This window comes from Heptranchias perlo, chromosome 27 (genome assembly GCF_035084215.1).
Source record: "Heptranchias perlo isolate sHepPer1 chromosome 27, sHepPer1.hap1, whole genome shotgun sequence".
Taxonomy (NCBI): domain Eukaryota; kingdom Metazoa; phylum Chordata; class Chondrichthyes; order Hexanchiformes; family Hexanchidae; genus Heptranchias; species Heptranchias perlo.
In genome coordinates, this window is record NC_090351.1 from 41,003,127 (window position 1) to 41,021,456 (window position 18,330).

General features: G+C 48.2%; 1 protein-coding gene across 2 annotated transcripts in view; it reads right to left on the reverse strand.

The window, feature by feature from the left end:
- Window positions 1-6,453: 6,453 nt before the first annotated feature.
- Window positions 6,454-18,330, reverse strand: part of foxp4 (forkhead box P4) — a 370,715-nt gene continuing 358,838 nt past the window's right edge. For both annotated transcript variants that reach the window (XM_068007751.1, XM_068007750.1), the window contains exons 16-17: window positions 10,206-10,369; window positions 6,454-7,793 (exon numbers count right to left, since the gene is read on the reverse strand). In XM_068007751.1, coding sequence (XP_067863852.1) covers window positions 7,649-7,793; window positions 10,206-10,369 — 309 coding nt within the window. In that variant the 3' untranslated portion in view covers window positions 6,454-7,648. The remainder of the gene's footprint in view (window positions 7,794-10,205; window positions 10,370-18,330) is intronic.

The following is an 18,330-nucleotide window of genomic DNA, read 5'->3' on the forward strand; positions in this document are numbered from 1 at the left end:
GTATAATATGGGCGGCCAATCAGATCCCATCAATTTCCTGCCAGGTGGGTTAGGTTAAGGTTCACCCCCATGCGCCCGGTGTTAATGTGAGTTTATTTTGCCAATGTCGGGACTTACTTCACTCTTCAAGCAGAACTTGAAACCTGGAATGAAGCAGCGAATGGCGGAACAGGTTTGAGGGGCTGAATGGCTTCTGCCTGTTCCCTATGTTCCCTATATTCCAACACTAGGATAAATTCAGCAATCCTACGCTTCCAGAGGGGAGATGAGCTCTAAGGGGTCATGGTTTGGACGTAATTCCACAAACTGCAGTCCCGATTCTCCACTCTGTACTCTGTGCGGGACTGCTGAATTCACCCTCTCGTGCAGTGATGACTTTGGGAGGTCCCACTACCAGCGCCAGCGCTGTACACACTGTAGGTACATGTCCCACTACCAGCGCTGTACACACTGTAGGTACAGGTCCCACTACCAGCACTGTACACACTGTAGGTACAGGTCCCACTACCAGCGCTGTACACACTGTAGGTACAGGTCCCACTACCAGCACTGTACACACTGTAGGTACAGGTCCAAAAAATAAATACTGAGACTCCTGGACTCCAAGGCCTAATGTGGAACCATTCAAACCTGACCTAGGGGTTTCTACCTCCAATGATTTTCCAGTTTTCCGAATAGTCACTGATGACACTGGCAACCAACCTGTGCCAGAAAACCACGGAATAAGTCAGACAAGTCCATGTTGGAATTGGTCTTTACAGTATCACTGCCTCTGAATTAGACAAGCTGTTCAACACCAGGTAACAGGGCATCCAACGTCACGTAACAGAGTATCCAATGTCATGTCACAGGTCATCTAACGTCTCATAACAGGGCTTCCAATGTCACATAACAAGGCTTCCAATGTCACATAACAGGGCTTCCACCGTCACGTAACAGGGCTTCCACCGTCACGTAACAGGTCATCTAATGTCACGTAACAGGGCTTCCACCGTCACAAACAGGTCATCTAACGTCTCATAACAGGGCTTCCAATGTCACATAACAAGGCTTCCAATGTCACATAACAGGGCTTCCACCGTCACGTAACAGGGCTTCCACCGTCACGTAACAGGTCATCTAATGTCACGTAACAGGGCTTCCACCGTCACAAACAGGTCATCTAACGTCACATAACAGGGCTTCCAACATCACATAACAGAGTATCCAATGTCATGTAACATAACAGAGTATCCAACGTCAGATAACAGGGCTTCCAACGTCACGTAACAAGGTATCTAACATCATGTAACAGGGCCTCCTACGTAACGTAACAAGGTATCTAACATCATGTAACAGGGCATCCAATGTCACGTAACAAGGTATCTAACATCATGTAACAAGGCATCGAACACCAGTTGCCAACGCATCAAATGCTAAGTGAGAAGACATCCAATGCGAGGTGACAGGATGTCCAAAGCCAGCTGCCTGAGCCTTATTTCTGGACCATGGCATTTCTCTGCTCTCCATCCCCTGTACTGCAGGAGTGAGCAGCTCTGCTTTCAACTCAACGGCTTCACAGAGGGTGAGTTGCTTGTCCAACAGGGTCAATGAATGCAATTGGGTAGATGAGACAAAGCATCAATATCACTGTCAATATGTCGGAATGCTTTTCCTGAGCAATTAATCTGAATGAGTTTTATTTTTTGTGTGTGACAGTCCTCGCAGTGGGAGACTCGACCAGGTTCATTCATGGGGGCACAGTTACTGGGATCAGGACTGGAATGGTTTGTATTACACAGAGACGCCAAACTCAGAGACAGAGATTCACCTGAAAATCATTCTCTGCGTAAACACAAACTTCTAATTCAGCCAGTGAATGGACACCATGGACGTGAGACTATCGCAATACTATGACATAGCAAAACAGTATGAAATGTAAAACACCACAATATATTTCAATGTCTCCTACAATCAGAATTGTTAAATCCAAGGGAGCAACAGAAAATAATTAAAGACCGCCATAATTGTCCTGAGGGAGGAGCCTGTGTGGGAGACTCCGCAGTGATATGGGAACAGGCCAGCATCGCTGGGAGGCTCTGCTACACCGCACTATGTTTATTGAACTACATACACCAATCAGCCAAGCAAGCACAGCCATTGGCAACAGTCAATCAGAACTCCATCTGCATGAGTTCCACAAATTCCACTGAAGTCAACGGACGGTAATATTGGGAGGGGAGTAAAACCAGCATTCCAGCCAATCCCGTGGGATTCCCGCCCGGCCAGTTACGTTAAAATTACCCCTCAAAGTCTCTCGATATTTAAGGACAACAAAGAGAGTGCAAGAGTTCTCAAAATGACAACACAAAAAGAGGATCATGTGCTCGGGATGCAGTTTCTGTCGGCTTCCAGGATTCCTGATATTCTGCTACATCGTTTTAAAAAATTAAATTATCACAAAAAAAAATCAAGATATTTCTACATGCGTGCCAGGTTAGTTATAATCTTTTATGGGTTCCAGGATTATGAAGGCTTGTGATGTGTAATATATCAGGATTGATAATTAATTAGTGGTCATTACATTATTCATGATTCCACTTTCAATGATATAAATGACCTTTTTTGCTCAGCGATGCTAATGGTATTGTCGTGGAAACTCTAATGCTTCATAATATTTCAATTTTTCCCTCCTTGTTTCAAAATGTCATTGAAACGATTAATCTTTAACTGCCTCCATGTGGGGAAAAATAATTCACAAGATTTATAACTTGTACGTCCGAGCTCTTATTGGATCCCATACAACAGGGAATCTCCAACTGGTGACCCATGTGTCACATGTGGTCTCAAGTCCTGCCAATCGGTCCCCACGTCCTCGTAACTCAGTCCTGTGTATGTTTATATTTCTCACCCCTGTCTAAATTTTGTGGGCCTGGAGGTTTGGATAGGACTGTTCTTAATGCTGCTTCCTCCACCGGGAGATAAATCAGAACACCAGGATCTGTTAGTATCAGCAATGTGAGATAGTTGGGAATTAATGGGAGCAGGGAATTAAACTTTAGGAAAGGCCCCCAATGGTCCATGTACCTGTACAGCCCAAGAGAGACGGAAAGCTTGGGCACCTCAGCCGTACAAGATCGCTAAATATTTTGTTGTACTTTTTCCTCCCATTCCACCCCTTCCCCCACTGCCCCCGAGAAACGCCGTACGGATCCTGCAGCAAGGCCTGGTGCTGAGGGACTAAAGCGTCAGAAAGACCAGTTAGAAAATAGAACTCCCCGCCAAGAGTTCCATGTGGAGCTACGGCCTGCGCCACATTGCACAGGGGAAGTTAGTAACTTGAAGGAGGGCTGTTGCCTCACTCGTAGGTTGAGTGTGAATCGGCGGCGGACAGTCGAAATGCCTCCTTGATCGCTGAAGTCAGAGCGTAGCATTCTGGTCATAACGGTTGCGTTGGCAGGACGGGGGGAGCAGAGCACAAGTTGACTAATGTTTAAGTAACTTCCCATTTACCTGCCTTTGACTGATCACAGGAACAAGTCAGTGAGCTAATTGATAGGTTTTGTTCATAACGGACATCTGGAGGTGGGAGAGGGGAAAGATTCTTCTGGTTACCACATGTAACAACATCGTAAACACATCGAAAAAGAACACGTTTAGGATCTTGCCACTTACAGTGACCAGAACTATCCTGACTGATCGAGTGAACTGAGAAACTGACAAAATTAATTCTCATGTAAATCAGTCTATTGTTGGGTCAGAGTGTTGGGCTGAATTTTCTGACCATTAAGTGTAAATATTCAGTAAATCTAGACTGTTATACAATAACTTTTCATGAGAGCTGGGATCCCAGCCAGCTTCCTGCCTGAGTGGCTTTCCCAGAAATGCCAGAAGCTACTGTTCCATGGAATGATAGTCTTTGCACACAGTGCCCATACCCAGAGATTCTGATTTCAAACAAGCTACTAGACCAGGGAAACAATCAATAAAACTCTAGGTTCTCTAGTTTCAATAGGCCCCTTTCAATTACCGTACAGATAATCCTGCTTCCCAAAAGCATTCTGTTGCTTTCTCTCACTCAACAGCGAGAGAGATAACAGTGCTTAATGTCAGTTCTGGCAATGTTCCATAGCGATCTGGACCAGATACACATGGTGCTGAGGAGCAGGTGGGCTGTGTTATGAGGACCACCGACAGAGTAGAAGAGGACCCATGGGATGTGATTTATAGCCCACCACAGCAATTGACCCTCATCGTTCATGAGTTGTGGTCAACATCAGGAGCTGGACATAAATCACATTCTGTCTGACCAGATGTCTTCTGGTTTGGACATAACAGGGAGGCCATTCAGATTACAGCGAGGAGACTCAGTTACACTCATTTGAAATGAAGAATCTACTGCTGGCTGTGGATTGTGGGCACTCCATCCAGTTTTGAACTGGACAGTCTGGTTCAGGGGTCAGCGAGACGATAATTTCGGCAACTGAAAGCTGGAATGCAAGAATCCGGTCTTTGATCTCATGAGCAAGTGGACTGTTTCAAAGGAGGATGTGGACCAGTTTGGTGCATCTCCACTACAGTTTCTTTCTAACGGATGGAACTCCATAGCAGAGTTCCACCCCTATCTAGAGCCCTTGCACCCTGCCCCTTGACCCCCTGCCCCTGCCCCTTGGCCCCCTGCCCCTTGACCCCCTGCCCCTGTCCCTTGACCCCCTGCCCCTGCCCCTTGACCCCCTGTCCCTTGCCCCTTTCCCCCGCCACCTGTTCTGCCTCACTGTATTCTGGGCTGAGAAAAAGTGGCTGACTCTAACCGTGCGCTGATTTTTGGTGACGAGGAAGATTTGATCCTCCTCGTCGAGCGAGCGAGTGTCAATCACGACACGGACCTCACGGGAAACGTACCTCGCAGAGATGACCATCACTGCACGTTGTTTGAACTGTATCGAGCTGCAGAGAAATATTGTAAATATATCACTTTTCTTTTTTGGTAACTGAAATTGCACTGTGCATTTACGTTAATTAAAGAAAAAAAGACATAATTTCAAACGATGAAAAGAATGAGCGAATATACTGCTTCCTGGTCTGTATTGCAAGGGCCCTGTGGGAAGCTCGCAGTCTTTGATTTGCCAAAGTCTTTTTAAAAGGGGCACACACTCTCTCTCTGCTGGTTTTGTTGAGGTTGCTTTGAAAACCTGTCACACAAAAAAAAGAAACACGGTCTTGCTTTCCCCCCGACCCTCCCTCACACTCTGTACCCTCCCCCCGACCCTCCCCTCGACCCTCCCCTCGACCCTCCCTCACACCCTGTACCCTCCCCTCGACCCTCCCCTCGACCCTCCCCCCGACCCTGCCTCACACCCTGTACCCTCCCCTCGACCCTCCCCTCGACCCTCCCCCCGACCCTCCCTCACACCCTGTACCCTCCCCTCGACCCTCCCCTCGACCCTCCCCTCTACCCTCCCCTCGACCCTCCCTCACACCCTGTACCCTCCCCCCGACCCTCCCCTCGACCCTCCCTCACACCCTGTACCCTCCCCTCGACCCTCCCTCACACCCTGTACCCTCCCCTCGACCCTCCCCTCGACCCTCCCCCCGACCCTGCCTCACACCCTGTACCCTCCCCTCGACCCTCCCCTCGACCCTCCCCCCGACCCTCCCTCACACCCTGTACCCTCCCCTCGACCCTCCCCTCGACCCTCCCCTCTACCCTCCCCTCGACCCTGCCTCACACCCTGTACCCTCCCCTCGACCCTCCCCTCGACCCTCCCTCACACCCTGTACCCTCCCCTCGACCCTCCCTCACACCCTGTACCCTCCCCTCGACCCTCCCTCACACCCTGTACCCTCCCCTCGACCCTCCCTCACACCCTGTACCCTCCCCTCGACCCTCCCTCACACCCTGTACCCTCCCATCGACCATCCCTCACACCCTGTACCCTGCCCTCGACCCTTCCTCACGCCCTGTACCCTCCCCTCCCCCGACCCTGCCTCACGCCCTGTACCCTCCCCTCGACCCTCCCTCACACCCTGTACCCTCCCCTCCCCTCCCCCCGACCCTCCCTCACACCCTGTACCCTCCCCTCGACCCTTCCTCACGCCCTGTACCCTCCCCTCCCCCCGACCCTGCCTCACGCCCTGTACCCTCCCCCCGACCCTCCCTCACACCCTGTACCCTCCCCTCCCCTCCCCCCGACCCTCCCTCACACCCTGTACCCTCCCCCTACCTTCCCTCACGCCGTCTCCCCTCCCCTCCCCCACCCTCCATCATGTCCTCTCCCCTCCCCTCCCTCCACCCTCCCTCAAGCCCTCTACCCTCTCCTCCCCTCCCCCCACCCTCCCCTCCCCTCCCCCCACCTTCCCTCACACCCTCTACCCTCCCCTCCCTCCTCCCGCCCTCTCCCCTCCGCTCCCCCACCCTCCCTCACGTCCTCTCCCCTCCCCTCCCCCCACCCTCCCTCACGCCCTCTCCCCTCCGCTCCCGGAAGTCAATAGGCGCTGATTATGATACCCCGTTCAAATGGCCATTCTTTGTGTGTGAGTCTCCACAGTGAGTGCCAGCACCCAGGAGTTACTGAAGAGTGATGAGCAGAGTCGAAATCCTGGACAGTGCTCCTCCCAGCTACTCAGGGAAAGGATTCCCTGACACAAAGCAGAGTCTCAGTCAATTTGGGCAGAAGGATTAACAATGCAGCCCAAACAGAACCAACACAAGATATATTCTCCCTTCCATTCAAAGCTTCACATTTCTTTTAAAGGATATTAATAATGTCCTTAAACCCATCACGGGCTAGATTTATAGAAAAATTCCTTGTTCAGCTTTAAAACCTGGTGCCTACAAAATGAAGTCAACATTTGACTACTTGGCTCTCTAACCATTTGTTCTGCGGTTGTACCTTTGAAGGTCTCCGTGGGACAGTATCTGATCTTCAGTCGTTTACAATACAACGCTTAAGTGAGAAAGTTTTACAGGGTTGGCCCTTTCCTCTCGCCTCCCCTTCCAACCACCCCTCCCCCTTTCCCTGTGCCCAGATATAAACACAAAAGCTAAAATAGCAGTGGGAGTTTAAAGACAAGTTAATGCTGTCCTGGAGAGATCTTTCATTTGGATCTCCTCAGATGTCAATGCCAGTGAACGGATTGTGATACCTCACAAATAGTTCCACAGTTACCCTCTGCTTAAATACAATGTGCCTGTTGAGCTATCTACAGCATTGGATAGAAAAAATTCAAATTGAGGTACCTTAAAAGCAGGTTGAAAAAGTCTGTTTGGGCCCTAACCGTGAAAAGGCAATATATTCACATCGCAGGCCTGTGTGACTACCTGCCAGTTCAGAAGACTAGTGGCCATCTCCGTGTTAGCGCCAAACATTTGGGAAGAAAAGGAAAAAAAAAAATGGTCACCAGCTTCGCTTCTAGAAGTTGAGGCCATTCAATCTATACCCAACAAATTGGTTTGTGTTCCAAGGCTCCAATCTTAGTGGACAATCAAAGCTGCTGTAGGAGTTTTCGAGTATCAGTTGGTGTTGAGGGACCTCACTCCTTGCTTTGTTCACTCAGTCCAGGTGACGAGGACCAGGAGGTACTGTTGCAATGGATGTCCAGGTATGAGGTCTGACCCTGTTTTTTTGTTTGTTTTTTTTTTAATAACTTGGAGTGCTTGAGTTCCATTTTATTCCAATTCTTCCGCTGTTAGCTCCTCCTCCATCTCTCGAGCATCCTGCATTTCTGAATTCACATTGGCCGTTGCGATGAGTGAGACTGGTGGGTCATCCTCCTCCAACTCTGCAGGCTCCTCCTTGATGTGCACTTGATGCCTATGTAGAGATTGGATAAGCACATTGGTCTTTAATAACAGACTGGAAAATACCCTCATCCTTTTATGCCCTTTTTGACATTCGTTCCTTTAATTTACAATTGGACTATGGAGGGATTCACCTGACGCTCCCAATGGGTAATAGCATCACGGCGTCAGATGGACTGAAAGGTTTCAGGTTCAATCATTGATTTGTTCTGAGTTAGCTGGTCTCGGCCAAGGCAGCAATAAGGGCCGTAGGAGTCTTGGGCTAGGAAGCAGAGACATCAGCCAGGAATCGGTTAGAACGTGAATGTGTGGAACATCAGGTGAGGACAGAGCAAGGCTACACTTGAACAGTCTGCCAGAGCTCAGGAGGTCATTTTAACCTAACTCGCTTGGCGGGAAACCCATGGGATCGGGTGGGACACTGGATTTACACCCTGCCCAATATTACTCCGTTGACTTCAATGGAGAGTAAAATCAGGGGTGGGGGGATAGTGGGCGGGGCGTAAAACCAGTGTTGGACTTGATCCTGTCAGTTTCCTAACGGTTAGGTTAAAATTGCTCCCAGTGTCTGGACCCACACATGAACAATGGCCAATTGGGCTGAGTTGCTGGGCAATGGACGAGGGTTGGCATCTGTACCAGTGGAGACGTTCCTTGGAATGAGACAGACCCTCAGGGAAGGAGCGGAGAAAAATAGGTAAAAGAAAAGACTCCAAAGTTTGGGTATCTTTGAATTCTTAAAAGTAATAATGAGGATTGTCTGTCACTGGGTGTTAATAGTCCTCATTTTCACATCTGGAAACCTGGAACTCAAACTCATTTAAAGCATGATGGGCGGTGCCTTGAGGAGTATTATGGGTAAAGAAACATTGCTCTCAGGTGGTTCAGGGACAACTTTCCCTGGAACAGTTTATCTAATAAATAATTTACATTCATATCTCCTCCAATTTAATCTCCTCCCACAGCCGTGTACACTCTCCCCTATCACGGACTCTCCCCACCCATTGAATCTCCTCCCACAGCCCCTGTACACTCTCCCCTATCATAGACTCTCCCCACCCATTTAATCTCCTCCCACAGCCCGTGTACACTCTCCCCTATCATGGACTCTCTCCACCCATTTAATCTCCTGAGGGAACGTTCTGTATAAATACTCCCATCATCCTCAAAGGGAATCAAGCAAAACTCCATTGTGTTTGTGTGTCTCCGCACTCAATCCCAATTAACCTCAGGCGCTGCCAGTTCAGGTGCAGCACTGCTGGGTTACTTTGGCTAACCTCAGAAGGTCCATTTCCTAAGCCATCCCTTGGCCTGACTGAGTGACCACACCAACTGGTGTTGAATTAGGGGCAATTTTGTGCTGTGGGCTTCCCTCCAGGAACTGGATTGAGACGGCCCAAACTCATTTCACTCAGCCTTACAGTAAACAGATAGAGGAGACTTTCACCCTCAAGCCCCCATGGTGAAAGGCTTCTGTCTACCCCATTATGCCACTTAGAGACTTCTCCCCCAGTCACCCAGAGGGAGCTGGACCAGTTCCTGACTGGGGCAGAGACTGCATCATAGAGAAGGTAAGTGTCTTTATAGAGAACACTCGGTCCATGTGATCTCCTGGACTGGTTTCGATCGTCTGAGGGGTCGAAGAGGAATTTTCCAGAGTACTTTCTCCCTTATTGGCCCTGGGTTTTTTCTGGTTTTTTGCATCTCCCAGGAGATTTCATGGCTGTGGGTGGGTGTGGGGGGGATGGATGAGGGGGTGGGGGCTGGGTGGGTGTGAGGTGGGTGTGGGGAGGGTAGGTGTGGGTGGATGGGTGTGCGGGTGGGTGTGGGGGTAGGGGTGGGGGGATGGGTGTGGGGGTAGGGGTGGGGAGGGTGGGTGTGGGGTTGGGGGATGGGTGTGGGGGTAGGGGTTGGGGGATGGGTGTGGGGGTAGGGGTGGGGGATGGGTGTGGGGGTAGGAGTTGGGGGATGGGTGTGGGGGTAGGGGTTGGGGGCTGGGTGTGGGGGTAGGGGTTGGGGGATGGGTGTGGGGGTAGGAGTTGGGGGATGGGTGTGGGGGTAGGGGTTGGGGGATGGGTGTGGGGGTAGGAGTTGGGGGATGGGTGTGGGGGTAGGGGTTGGGGGATGGGTGTGGGGGTAGGGGTTGGGGGATGGGTGTGGGGGTAGTGGTTGGGGGATGGGTGTGGGGGTAGGGGTTGGGGGATGGGTGTGGGGGTAGGGGTTGGGGGCTGGGTGTGGGGGTAGGGGTTGGGGGATGGGTTGGGGGAATGGGGGGTTCAGTGTGGGGGAGAAGTGTTTAGCCACGATGCTGCGGCCATCACATTGTGGGGCAGGCTTGATGGACCAGATGGTCTTTTCCTGCCCGTTAGCTTTGTTTGTTCGTATGTCCCTCATCCTAGCTCAGAGCCCGAGAGTCGGCTCGTACCCGTGCTGCTGAGGGGAGAGCCCTGGGCTGCTGCTTCCGTTGCTGTTCACTTGCTCCACTGTACTGCTGACATCGTCGTGACCCACGTGCATCAGGCCACTGGCCGATGTGTTGATCAAGGTCGGACTGTTGAGCAGCTGCATGTTGCTTTCGGCCAAAGCCGCCTGGAGAAGAGGGGAAGAAGGTTTATTGTTGGTCAGCTCCTTATTGGTCATTTATATTCCTTCACCCAGAGAGTGGTGAGAATGTGGAACTCGCTCCCACAAGGGGTAGTTGAGGCGAATAGTGTAGGTGCATTTAAGGGGAAACTCGATAAACACATGAGGGAGAAAGGAATAGAAGGATATGCTGATAGGGGAGGGAGGAGATTTGTGTGGAGCATAAACACCAGCATAGAGGAGTTGGGCTGAAAGGCCTGTTTCTGTGCTGCAAATCCGATGTGATATTTCAATAACTTCTGTGATCTGCTTAACTACCACTCAGTCCTGATCCAGTGGCTTGTTGGGGACGGGGAGAGAGACCCATGTCTGGAATTTCCACAGTAGAGCTCCCGATTGCCCATCGTAACTTTGCGGAAACCCCAGAGAAATGGCATAAATGATTTCCCACAACCATTTCTCCAGGGTTTCGAAAGAACGTCCACCAAAGTACAGTGGATGTTTGCGAGAATCCTGCAGAAATTCTACCCAATAGAATCTATGGCACTGGTCTAGAGCCTTACAACACCAGGTTATAGTCCAACAGCTTAATTAGGAATCACAAGCTTTCGGAGCTTTCCTCCTTCGTCAGGTGAAGGGGGAAAGGAGGAAAGCTCCAAAAGCTAGTGATTCCTAATAAAGCTGTTGGACTATAACCTGGTGTTGTAAGACTCCTTACATTTGTCCACCCCAGTCCATCACCGGCATCTCCACATCAGGTCTAGAGCCTGGGAGCGTCAAAATACTCTACTGAGGGCTGGACATGGATCAAGAGGGGAAGGTGCGAGATTAGAGCCCTGGACTCTGCTCGGGTAGCTGCTCTCAGCCAAGGGGCCGCTATCCTTGGCTTCAGTTTGCCTGGGCTAGTGAGGGAGGAAACTAAAAATCATCCCGAGCTCCTGCTCCTGATCACTAACCAATGACTCCTCCTGCTGGTAAATATTTGGAGGAGAACAGACTGAGCTCTTGCTCGATGTCCCCCTCGATGGCACAGACCCAGCAACACTCATCGTGCTGGCCCGCACATGGACAGTGGTCAATTGGGTGAGACAGGAGGACGCAGAAACCCCAGTACATCAGCAGGAGAAGAGGGGAGACCATCATAGACTGGTGGTGTGTTACCGTACTTACTAACATTGAACTGCCCCGACTATAGGCCGCATCCCAAGCTTGAGCTCTTTGCGGGAAACAAAATAATTGTTATTAACTTGTGTATAGGCCACACCCTTTATGATTTCAATACTGCAGCCTATATTTGAGTAATTATGGGATGTGGATGCTCTGGCACCTTCCAGTGGCAGTACTTGGTACTGCAGCAGAACTGGACAATACATCGAGAGATCTCGCCTCCACTCACTATAGTGAGAAAAGGATTATCACTTTAAATTCCTCTCTGCCTATGCATCAAATTATCAGATGAAGGCAGACGGAGCCAATTATTGGTATTCTGTTAGACTCACTCCAGCTGGGTTGTGATAGTCCGGACATTTTCCGCCCCCCAAAATAAGAAACAAGGGACTGAGGTTAATAATTCTGATCATGCTGTTCTTGTATGAATTACTGGAACATTATTTTAACACAGGCCAAAACCTGGTTAACTGCACTGATACTAACTCACTCCCTCTGTAATTCACCTAAAGGGGAACAAATTCTAATGGGGCAACTTCATTTCAAAGTTATCCCGCAATCTACATTCAAGAAACTTTCATTACGTTCCTTTAATAAAAGGTTAAATCTTTCGATGCCAGTCTGCTCCATGGGGCAGGGGGTCAGAGCACTTTCATCGATTGGGGGGGGGGAGTTTCAGAGCCGTGTGACCCCAGGAAACGCGATTGGTGGAGCCACACCGAGAGATCATTTATCATGCAGTGTGTTTCGATGCAGAGTTGGAGGGGGTGCAACGAATTTAAGGAACTCCCTCGACTTCCCATCTACAATGTGAAATATCAAAATGAGAAAAATCTGGAAAGTGTCAGCTGAGATACCCGAGAGACGGAAAATACCTGAAGTTTAAAATCCCGCTAGATTATTTTGTTTCTCTCTCCCTCCCTCTCTCTCTATCTGTCTCTCTCTATCTGTCTGTCTCTCTCCCTCTATAACTCTCTCTCTATCTCCGTCTCTTTCTCAGTCTGTCTATCTGTCTCTCTTTCTTTGTCTGTCTCTATCTGCCTATCTCTCTTGCTCTCTCTCGATCTGTCTCTGTCTCTCTCTCTGATTGCTTCTCTCTGTCTGTCTCTCTGTCTTCTGTGTCTCTATCTCTGTCTGTCTCTTTCTCTCTCTGTGTCTCTCTGTCTTCTGTATCTCTCTGTCTGTCTGTCTGTCTCTCTCTCTGTCTCTCGGTCTCTATCTGTCTCTTTCTCTCTGTTTCTATCTGCCTCTCTCTCTCTGCCTATTTCTTTCTCTCTCTCTCTCTCTCTCTGTCTGTTTCTCTCTCTCTCTCTGCCTGTCTGTCTCTCTCTCTCTGTCTCTCTATTTCTATCTGTCTCTCTCTCTCACCCTCCTTTCCATGTAGCTCAAGGATCAAATTGTTTTTAAAAAGTTAAACAAGCAGAAAATATAAAAAATGAAATGAAATGATATTAAAGCTGTAAGTTCTACATCACGGCACGAACCCAGCACTAATGCACCAATCATCCGATCTCATGGAGTAAATCAACACCTGGTACTAATCACAGTCCATATGTGAGAGAGGATTGGGCTGAATTCGAAGGCATGCGGTCCTTAAGTGGGATGTGATTTGTAGCCTCTCTCTGTTTCCTGGTCTGGTGGGTTATCCACTGCTTACTGTGTTGCCCCCTGCTGCCCAGACACAACATCCTTCCCTCACACTTCACTTTCAATCGAAAAGCCTTTGCCGATCTGTCCACATGTTACTGGTGGGCTGGGTAGTGTACGAGCTGCTCAGCTGTCCCATTTACATTCTCTCAAGAGATAATCTATCCTTTAGTCCCTTATTACTTCCTGATTGCGCTGCCGTGTGTCTGAGCTTCATGGGATATCAAGCACCCTCCTGATCATAGAATCATAGAATCATACAGCACAGAAGGAGGCCATTCGGCCCATCGTGCCTGTGCCCGTTCTTTGAAAGAGCTATCCAATTAGTCCCACTCCCCTGCTCTTTCCCCATAGCCCTGCAAATATTACCCCTTTTAAGTATTTATCCAGTTCCTTTTTGAAAGTTATTATTGAATCTGCTTCCACCGCCCTTTCAGGCAGCACATTCCAGATCAGAACAACTCACTGCATAAAAAAATGTTTCCTCATGTCGCCTCTGGTTCTTTTGCCGATTACCTTAAATCTGTGTCCTCTGGTTACCGACCCTCCTGCCACTGGAAACAGTTTCTCCTTATTTACTCTATCAAAACCCTTCATGATTTTGAACCTCTATCAAATCTCCCCTTAACCTTCTCTGCTCTAAGGAGAACAATCCCAGCTTCTCCAGTCTCTCCAAGTACCTGAATGATAAAATTTCAAATTACTAAATGATTTTCATCTCCCATTGCCAGCTGGGGTGTGATTGGGTTATTTAGCAGTCAATGACCACAGCGAGGGATTTGTTTTGGTCTCTCTGTTTTGGGGGCTCTTGGTCCATTCGCTCTCACTCTCACCTCTGAGTCAGGTTCAACCCCCACTCCAGGCACAACAGGTGATATTTCTGGAGACCCCCTCCCCACCGCCATGACACCTACAGGACCCACCGTCTGGTGGAGGGGGCTTCATCAGACATAAGGGCGATCGCAGACTAGTCTGTCCCCGGTTGACTGCAGCCCCTCTCCGCACCTTGGTGTCACTGGCAAAGTTTGAAAGTTTTGTCTCTACGCTCAGTTCCAAATCACTGAAATACAACACGAACAGCAAAGCCCCCAGTGCTGACCCCGAGGGGCAGCCCATAATCTCCTCCTCCCACCCTGACTCCTTCGATGCTGATCCACTTCAGTAACTGCCCACTTATTCTGTGCTTTTCGTCCAGACTCCCATGTGGCAATGTGTCTGAAGTCTGGATCAACAATGTCTGGAATTCGTTTCATTCACAAACTTCGATTCCTCATCAAAGAATTCTAATAGGTTAGTCCAGCACCATCTCCCCCCATAGAGAAAGTAAGAACCTGCATTTATATAGCGCCTTTCATGACCTCAGGACGTTCCAAGGTGGCCTTCAAAAGGGAACTGGATAAATACTTGAAAGTAAAAAATTTGCAGGGCTACGGGGATAGGGCGGGGAGTGGGACTAGCTGGATTGGTCTTGCAGAGAGCCGGCACGGACTCAACTGGGCCAAATGGCCTCCTTCCGTGCTGTAACCATTCTATGATTCGATGATTCTAAGTGCTTTACAGCCAATGATTTTTTTTTTGAAGTGTTGTATCGTAGGATAAAGTCCCGCAAGAAGTCACTTGTGGGAGTAGTTTCTCGGCCCCCGGACAGTAACCACACTGTAGGACAGGGTATACAGGAAGAAATAATGGGGCTTGTGAGAAAGGAACAGCGATAATCATGGGTGATTTTAATCTACATATAGATTGGAAGAATCTGATTGGCAAAGGTAGCCTGGAAGATGAGTTCATAGAGTGCTTTCAGGACAGTTTCTTAGAGCAGCACATTCTACAGACAACCAGAGAGCAGGCTATTCTAGATCTGGTAATGTGAAATGAGACAGGATTAATTAATGACCTCATTGTAAAGGAGCCTCTAGGTAGCAGTGATCAGAATGTGAATGAATTTCGCATTCAGTTTGAGGGAGAGAAGAGTAAGTCTAAGACTAGTGTTTTAAACTTAAATAATGTCAATTATGAGGGCATGAAGACAGAGCTGGCTAAAGTGAACTGGGAATTTAGGTTAAGGGATAGGTCAGTAGAGATACAGTGGCAGACATTTAATGAGATATTTCATAAAACTCAGCAAAGATACATTCCAGTGAGAAAGAAAGACTCTGGGGGAAGGACGTACCATCCGTGGCGAACTAAGGAAGTTAAAGATAGAATCAAATTGAAAGAAAAAGCATACAATTCCGTGAAGATTAGCGGCAGGTCAGAAAATTGGACAGAATATAAAAAGCAGCAAAGGATGACTAAAAGAATAATATGGAAGGGAGAAATTAGAGTACGAGAGAAAGCTAGCTGGAAATATAAAAACAGAGAGTAAGAGTTTCCACTAAAAGGAAAAGAGTAAGTAAAGTGAGTGTTGGTCCTCTCTCTCTCGAGAGTGAGTCTGGGGAATTAATAATGGAGAATAAGGAAATGGCGGATGAATTGAACAGATATTTTGCGTCCGTTTTCACTGTAGAGGATACAAATAACATGCCAGAAATAATTGTGAATCAAGAGGTGAAAGGGAGGGAGAACTTAAAACAATTACAATCACCAGGGAAAGAATTTTGAAAAAAATATTAGAACTAAAAGCTTAAAAATCCCCAGGTCCTGACGGACTTCATCCTCGGGTCTTAAAAGAAGTGGCTGCAGAAATAGTAGATACATTGGTATTAATTTTCCAAAATTCCCTAGATTCTGGAAGGGTCCCATCAGATTGGAAAATAGTGAATGTAACTCCTCTATTCAAGAAAGGAGGGAGACAGAAAGCAGGAAACTGCAGGCCAGTTAGCTAAACATCTGTCAGAGGGAAAATGCTAGAATCTATTATTAAGGAGGTTATAGCAGGGCACTTAGAAAATCTCAATGCAATCAGGCAGAGTCAACACAGCTTTGTGAAAGGGAAATCGTGTTTGACTAATTTATTAGAGTTCTTTGAGGAAGTAACAAGCAACGTGGATAAAGGGGATCCTGTGGATGTGGTGTACTTGGATTTCCAGAAGGCTACTCCACAAAATAAGAGCTCATGGCGAAGGGAGTAACACATTAGCATGGATAACGGATAGGTTAGCTAACAGGAAGCAGGGAGTAGGCATAAATGGGTCATTTTCAGGTTGGCAAGATGTAACGAGTGGAGTGCCTCAGGGATCAGTGTTTGGGCCTCAACTATTTACAATCTATATCAATGACTTGGATGAAGGGACCGAATGTATTGTTGCTAAATTTGCTGATGACACAAAGGTAGGTAGAAAAGTAAGTTGTGAAGAGGACATAAGGAGTCTGCAAAGGGATATTGATAGGTTAAGTGAGTGGGCAAAAATTTGGCAGATGGAGTATAATGTGGGAAAATGCGAACTTGTCCACTTTAGCAGGAGGAATAGAAAAGCAGTATATTATTTAAATGGAGAGATTGCAGAACTCTGAGGTACAGAGGGATCTGGGTGTCCTAGTACACGAATCACAAAAAGTTAGTATGCAGATGCAGCAAGTGATTAGGAAGGCAAATGGAATGTCATTTATTGCAAGGGGAATGGAATATAAAAGTAGAGATGTTTTGCTACAGTTGTACAGGGTATTGGTGAGACCACATCTAGAATACTGTGTGCAGTTTTGGTCCCCTTATTAAAGAAAGGATATAATTGCTTTAGAGGCGGTTCAGAGAAGGTTCACTCGACTGATTCCTGGGATGAGGGAGTTATCCTATGAGGAAAGGTTGGACAAGTTGGGCCTGTATACACTGGAGTTTAGAAGAATGAGAGGTGATCTTATTGAAACATATAAGATCCTGAGGGGACAAGAAGGGGTAGATGCTGAGGGGATGTTTCCCCTTGTGGGAGAGACTAAAACTAGGGGCCACAGTTTAAAAATAATCAGTATTTAAGATGGAGATGAGGAGAAATTTTTTCTCTCAGAGGGTCGTGAGTCTGTAGAACTCCCTTCCCCAGAGAGCGGTGGAGGCAGGGTCACTGAATATTTTTAAGGCTGAGTTAGATAGATTCCTGATTAACAAGGGAGTCAAAGGTTATTGTAGGTAGATGAGAAAGTAGCGTTGAGGTCACAATCAGATCAGCCATGATCTTATCAAATGGCAGAGCAGGCTCGAGGGGCCGAATGGCCTACTCCTGCTCTTAATTCGTATGTTTGTATGAAACACGACAGCCAATTTGCGCACAGCAAGATCCCAAAACAGCAATGAGATAATGGCCAGATAATCTGTTTAAGAGATGGTGATTGAGGGATAAATATTGGCCAGGCCACCAAGGAGAACTCCCCTGCTCTTTTTCAAAATAGTGCTGAGGGATCTTTTACGTTCACCTGAGAGGGTAGACGGGGCCTCGGTTTAACGTCTCATTTGAAAGACGGCACCTCCGACAGGGCAGCACTTCCCTCAGTACTGCAGTAGGAGTGTCGGTACTGAGGGACACTCCCAGTGCAGTACTGAGGGAGTGCTGCACTGGGAGTGTCGGCCTGGATTATGTGCTCGAGTTTCTGGAGTGAGACTTGAATCCACGACCTTCTGACCCAGAGGCGAGAGAGCTACCCGCTGAGCCACACTGACTCCCCCTGATGGCTCCTCACTTCTCACGGTGTTTCTGATCCCCTCCTTCACGACTGTCTCTGACACTGCACCCAGACAGAGCTCAGGCTCACCACTTTGTAATTTCCAAGACAGTCCTTTTGCCCTTTTTTTGGGAAGGTAGTTAACTTTCCTTCTCTCCAATCCTTTGGTACAAGTCCTGATTTTAATGATTCCCTCCAGATCCCTGCAATAACGTCCCTAATTTCAGCAGTTGTTTCTGCTATGTGCCAGTCACCTGACACTGCGGCTTTATCTTCTTTCAGTGCCTTCAACATTTCAGTCACTTCCTTATCAGTAATTCCTACTGGCCTTGAAACCTCCTCCTTGTTTCCCGGGAAAGCCAATCCTCGCTACCGGGGAAGAGTCAGCAGCCTATCCCTCTGACACCGATACCTGCCATTAACCAGCTGCCCAACACCTTCAAAGAGCTGCACTGTTTCCTCAACTCCCTCTTTATAGAAATCGTTAATATTGGATTTTATTTTCCCTCTATTTCTATCTCATTGTCTATTTTCCCAGCTTAGCCAGGTTTGAAGTCTTTACC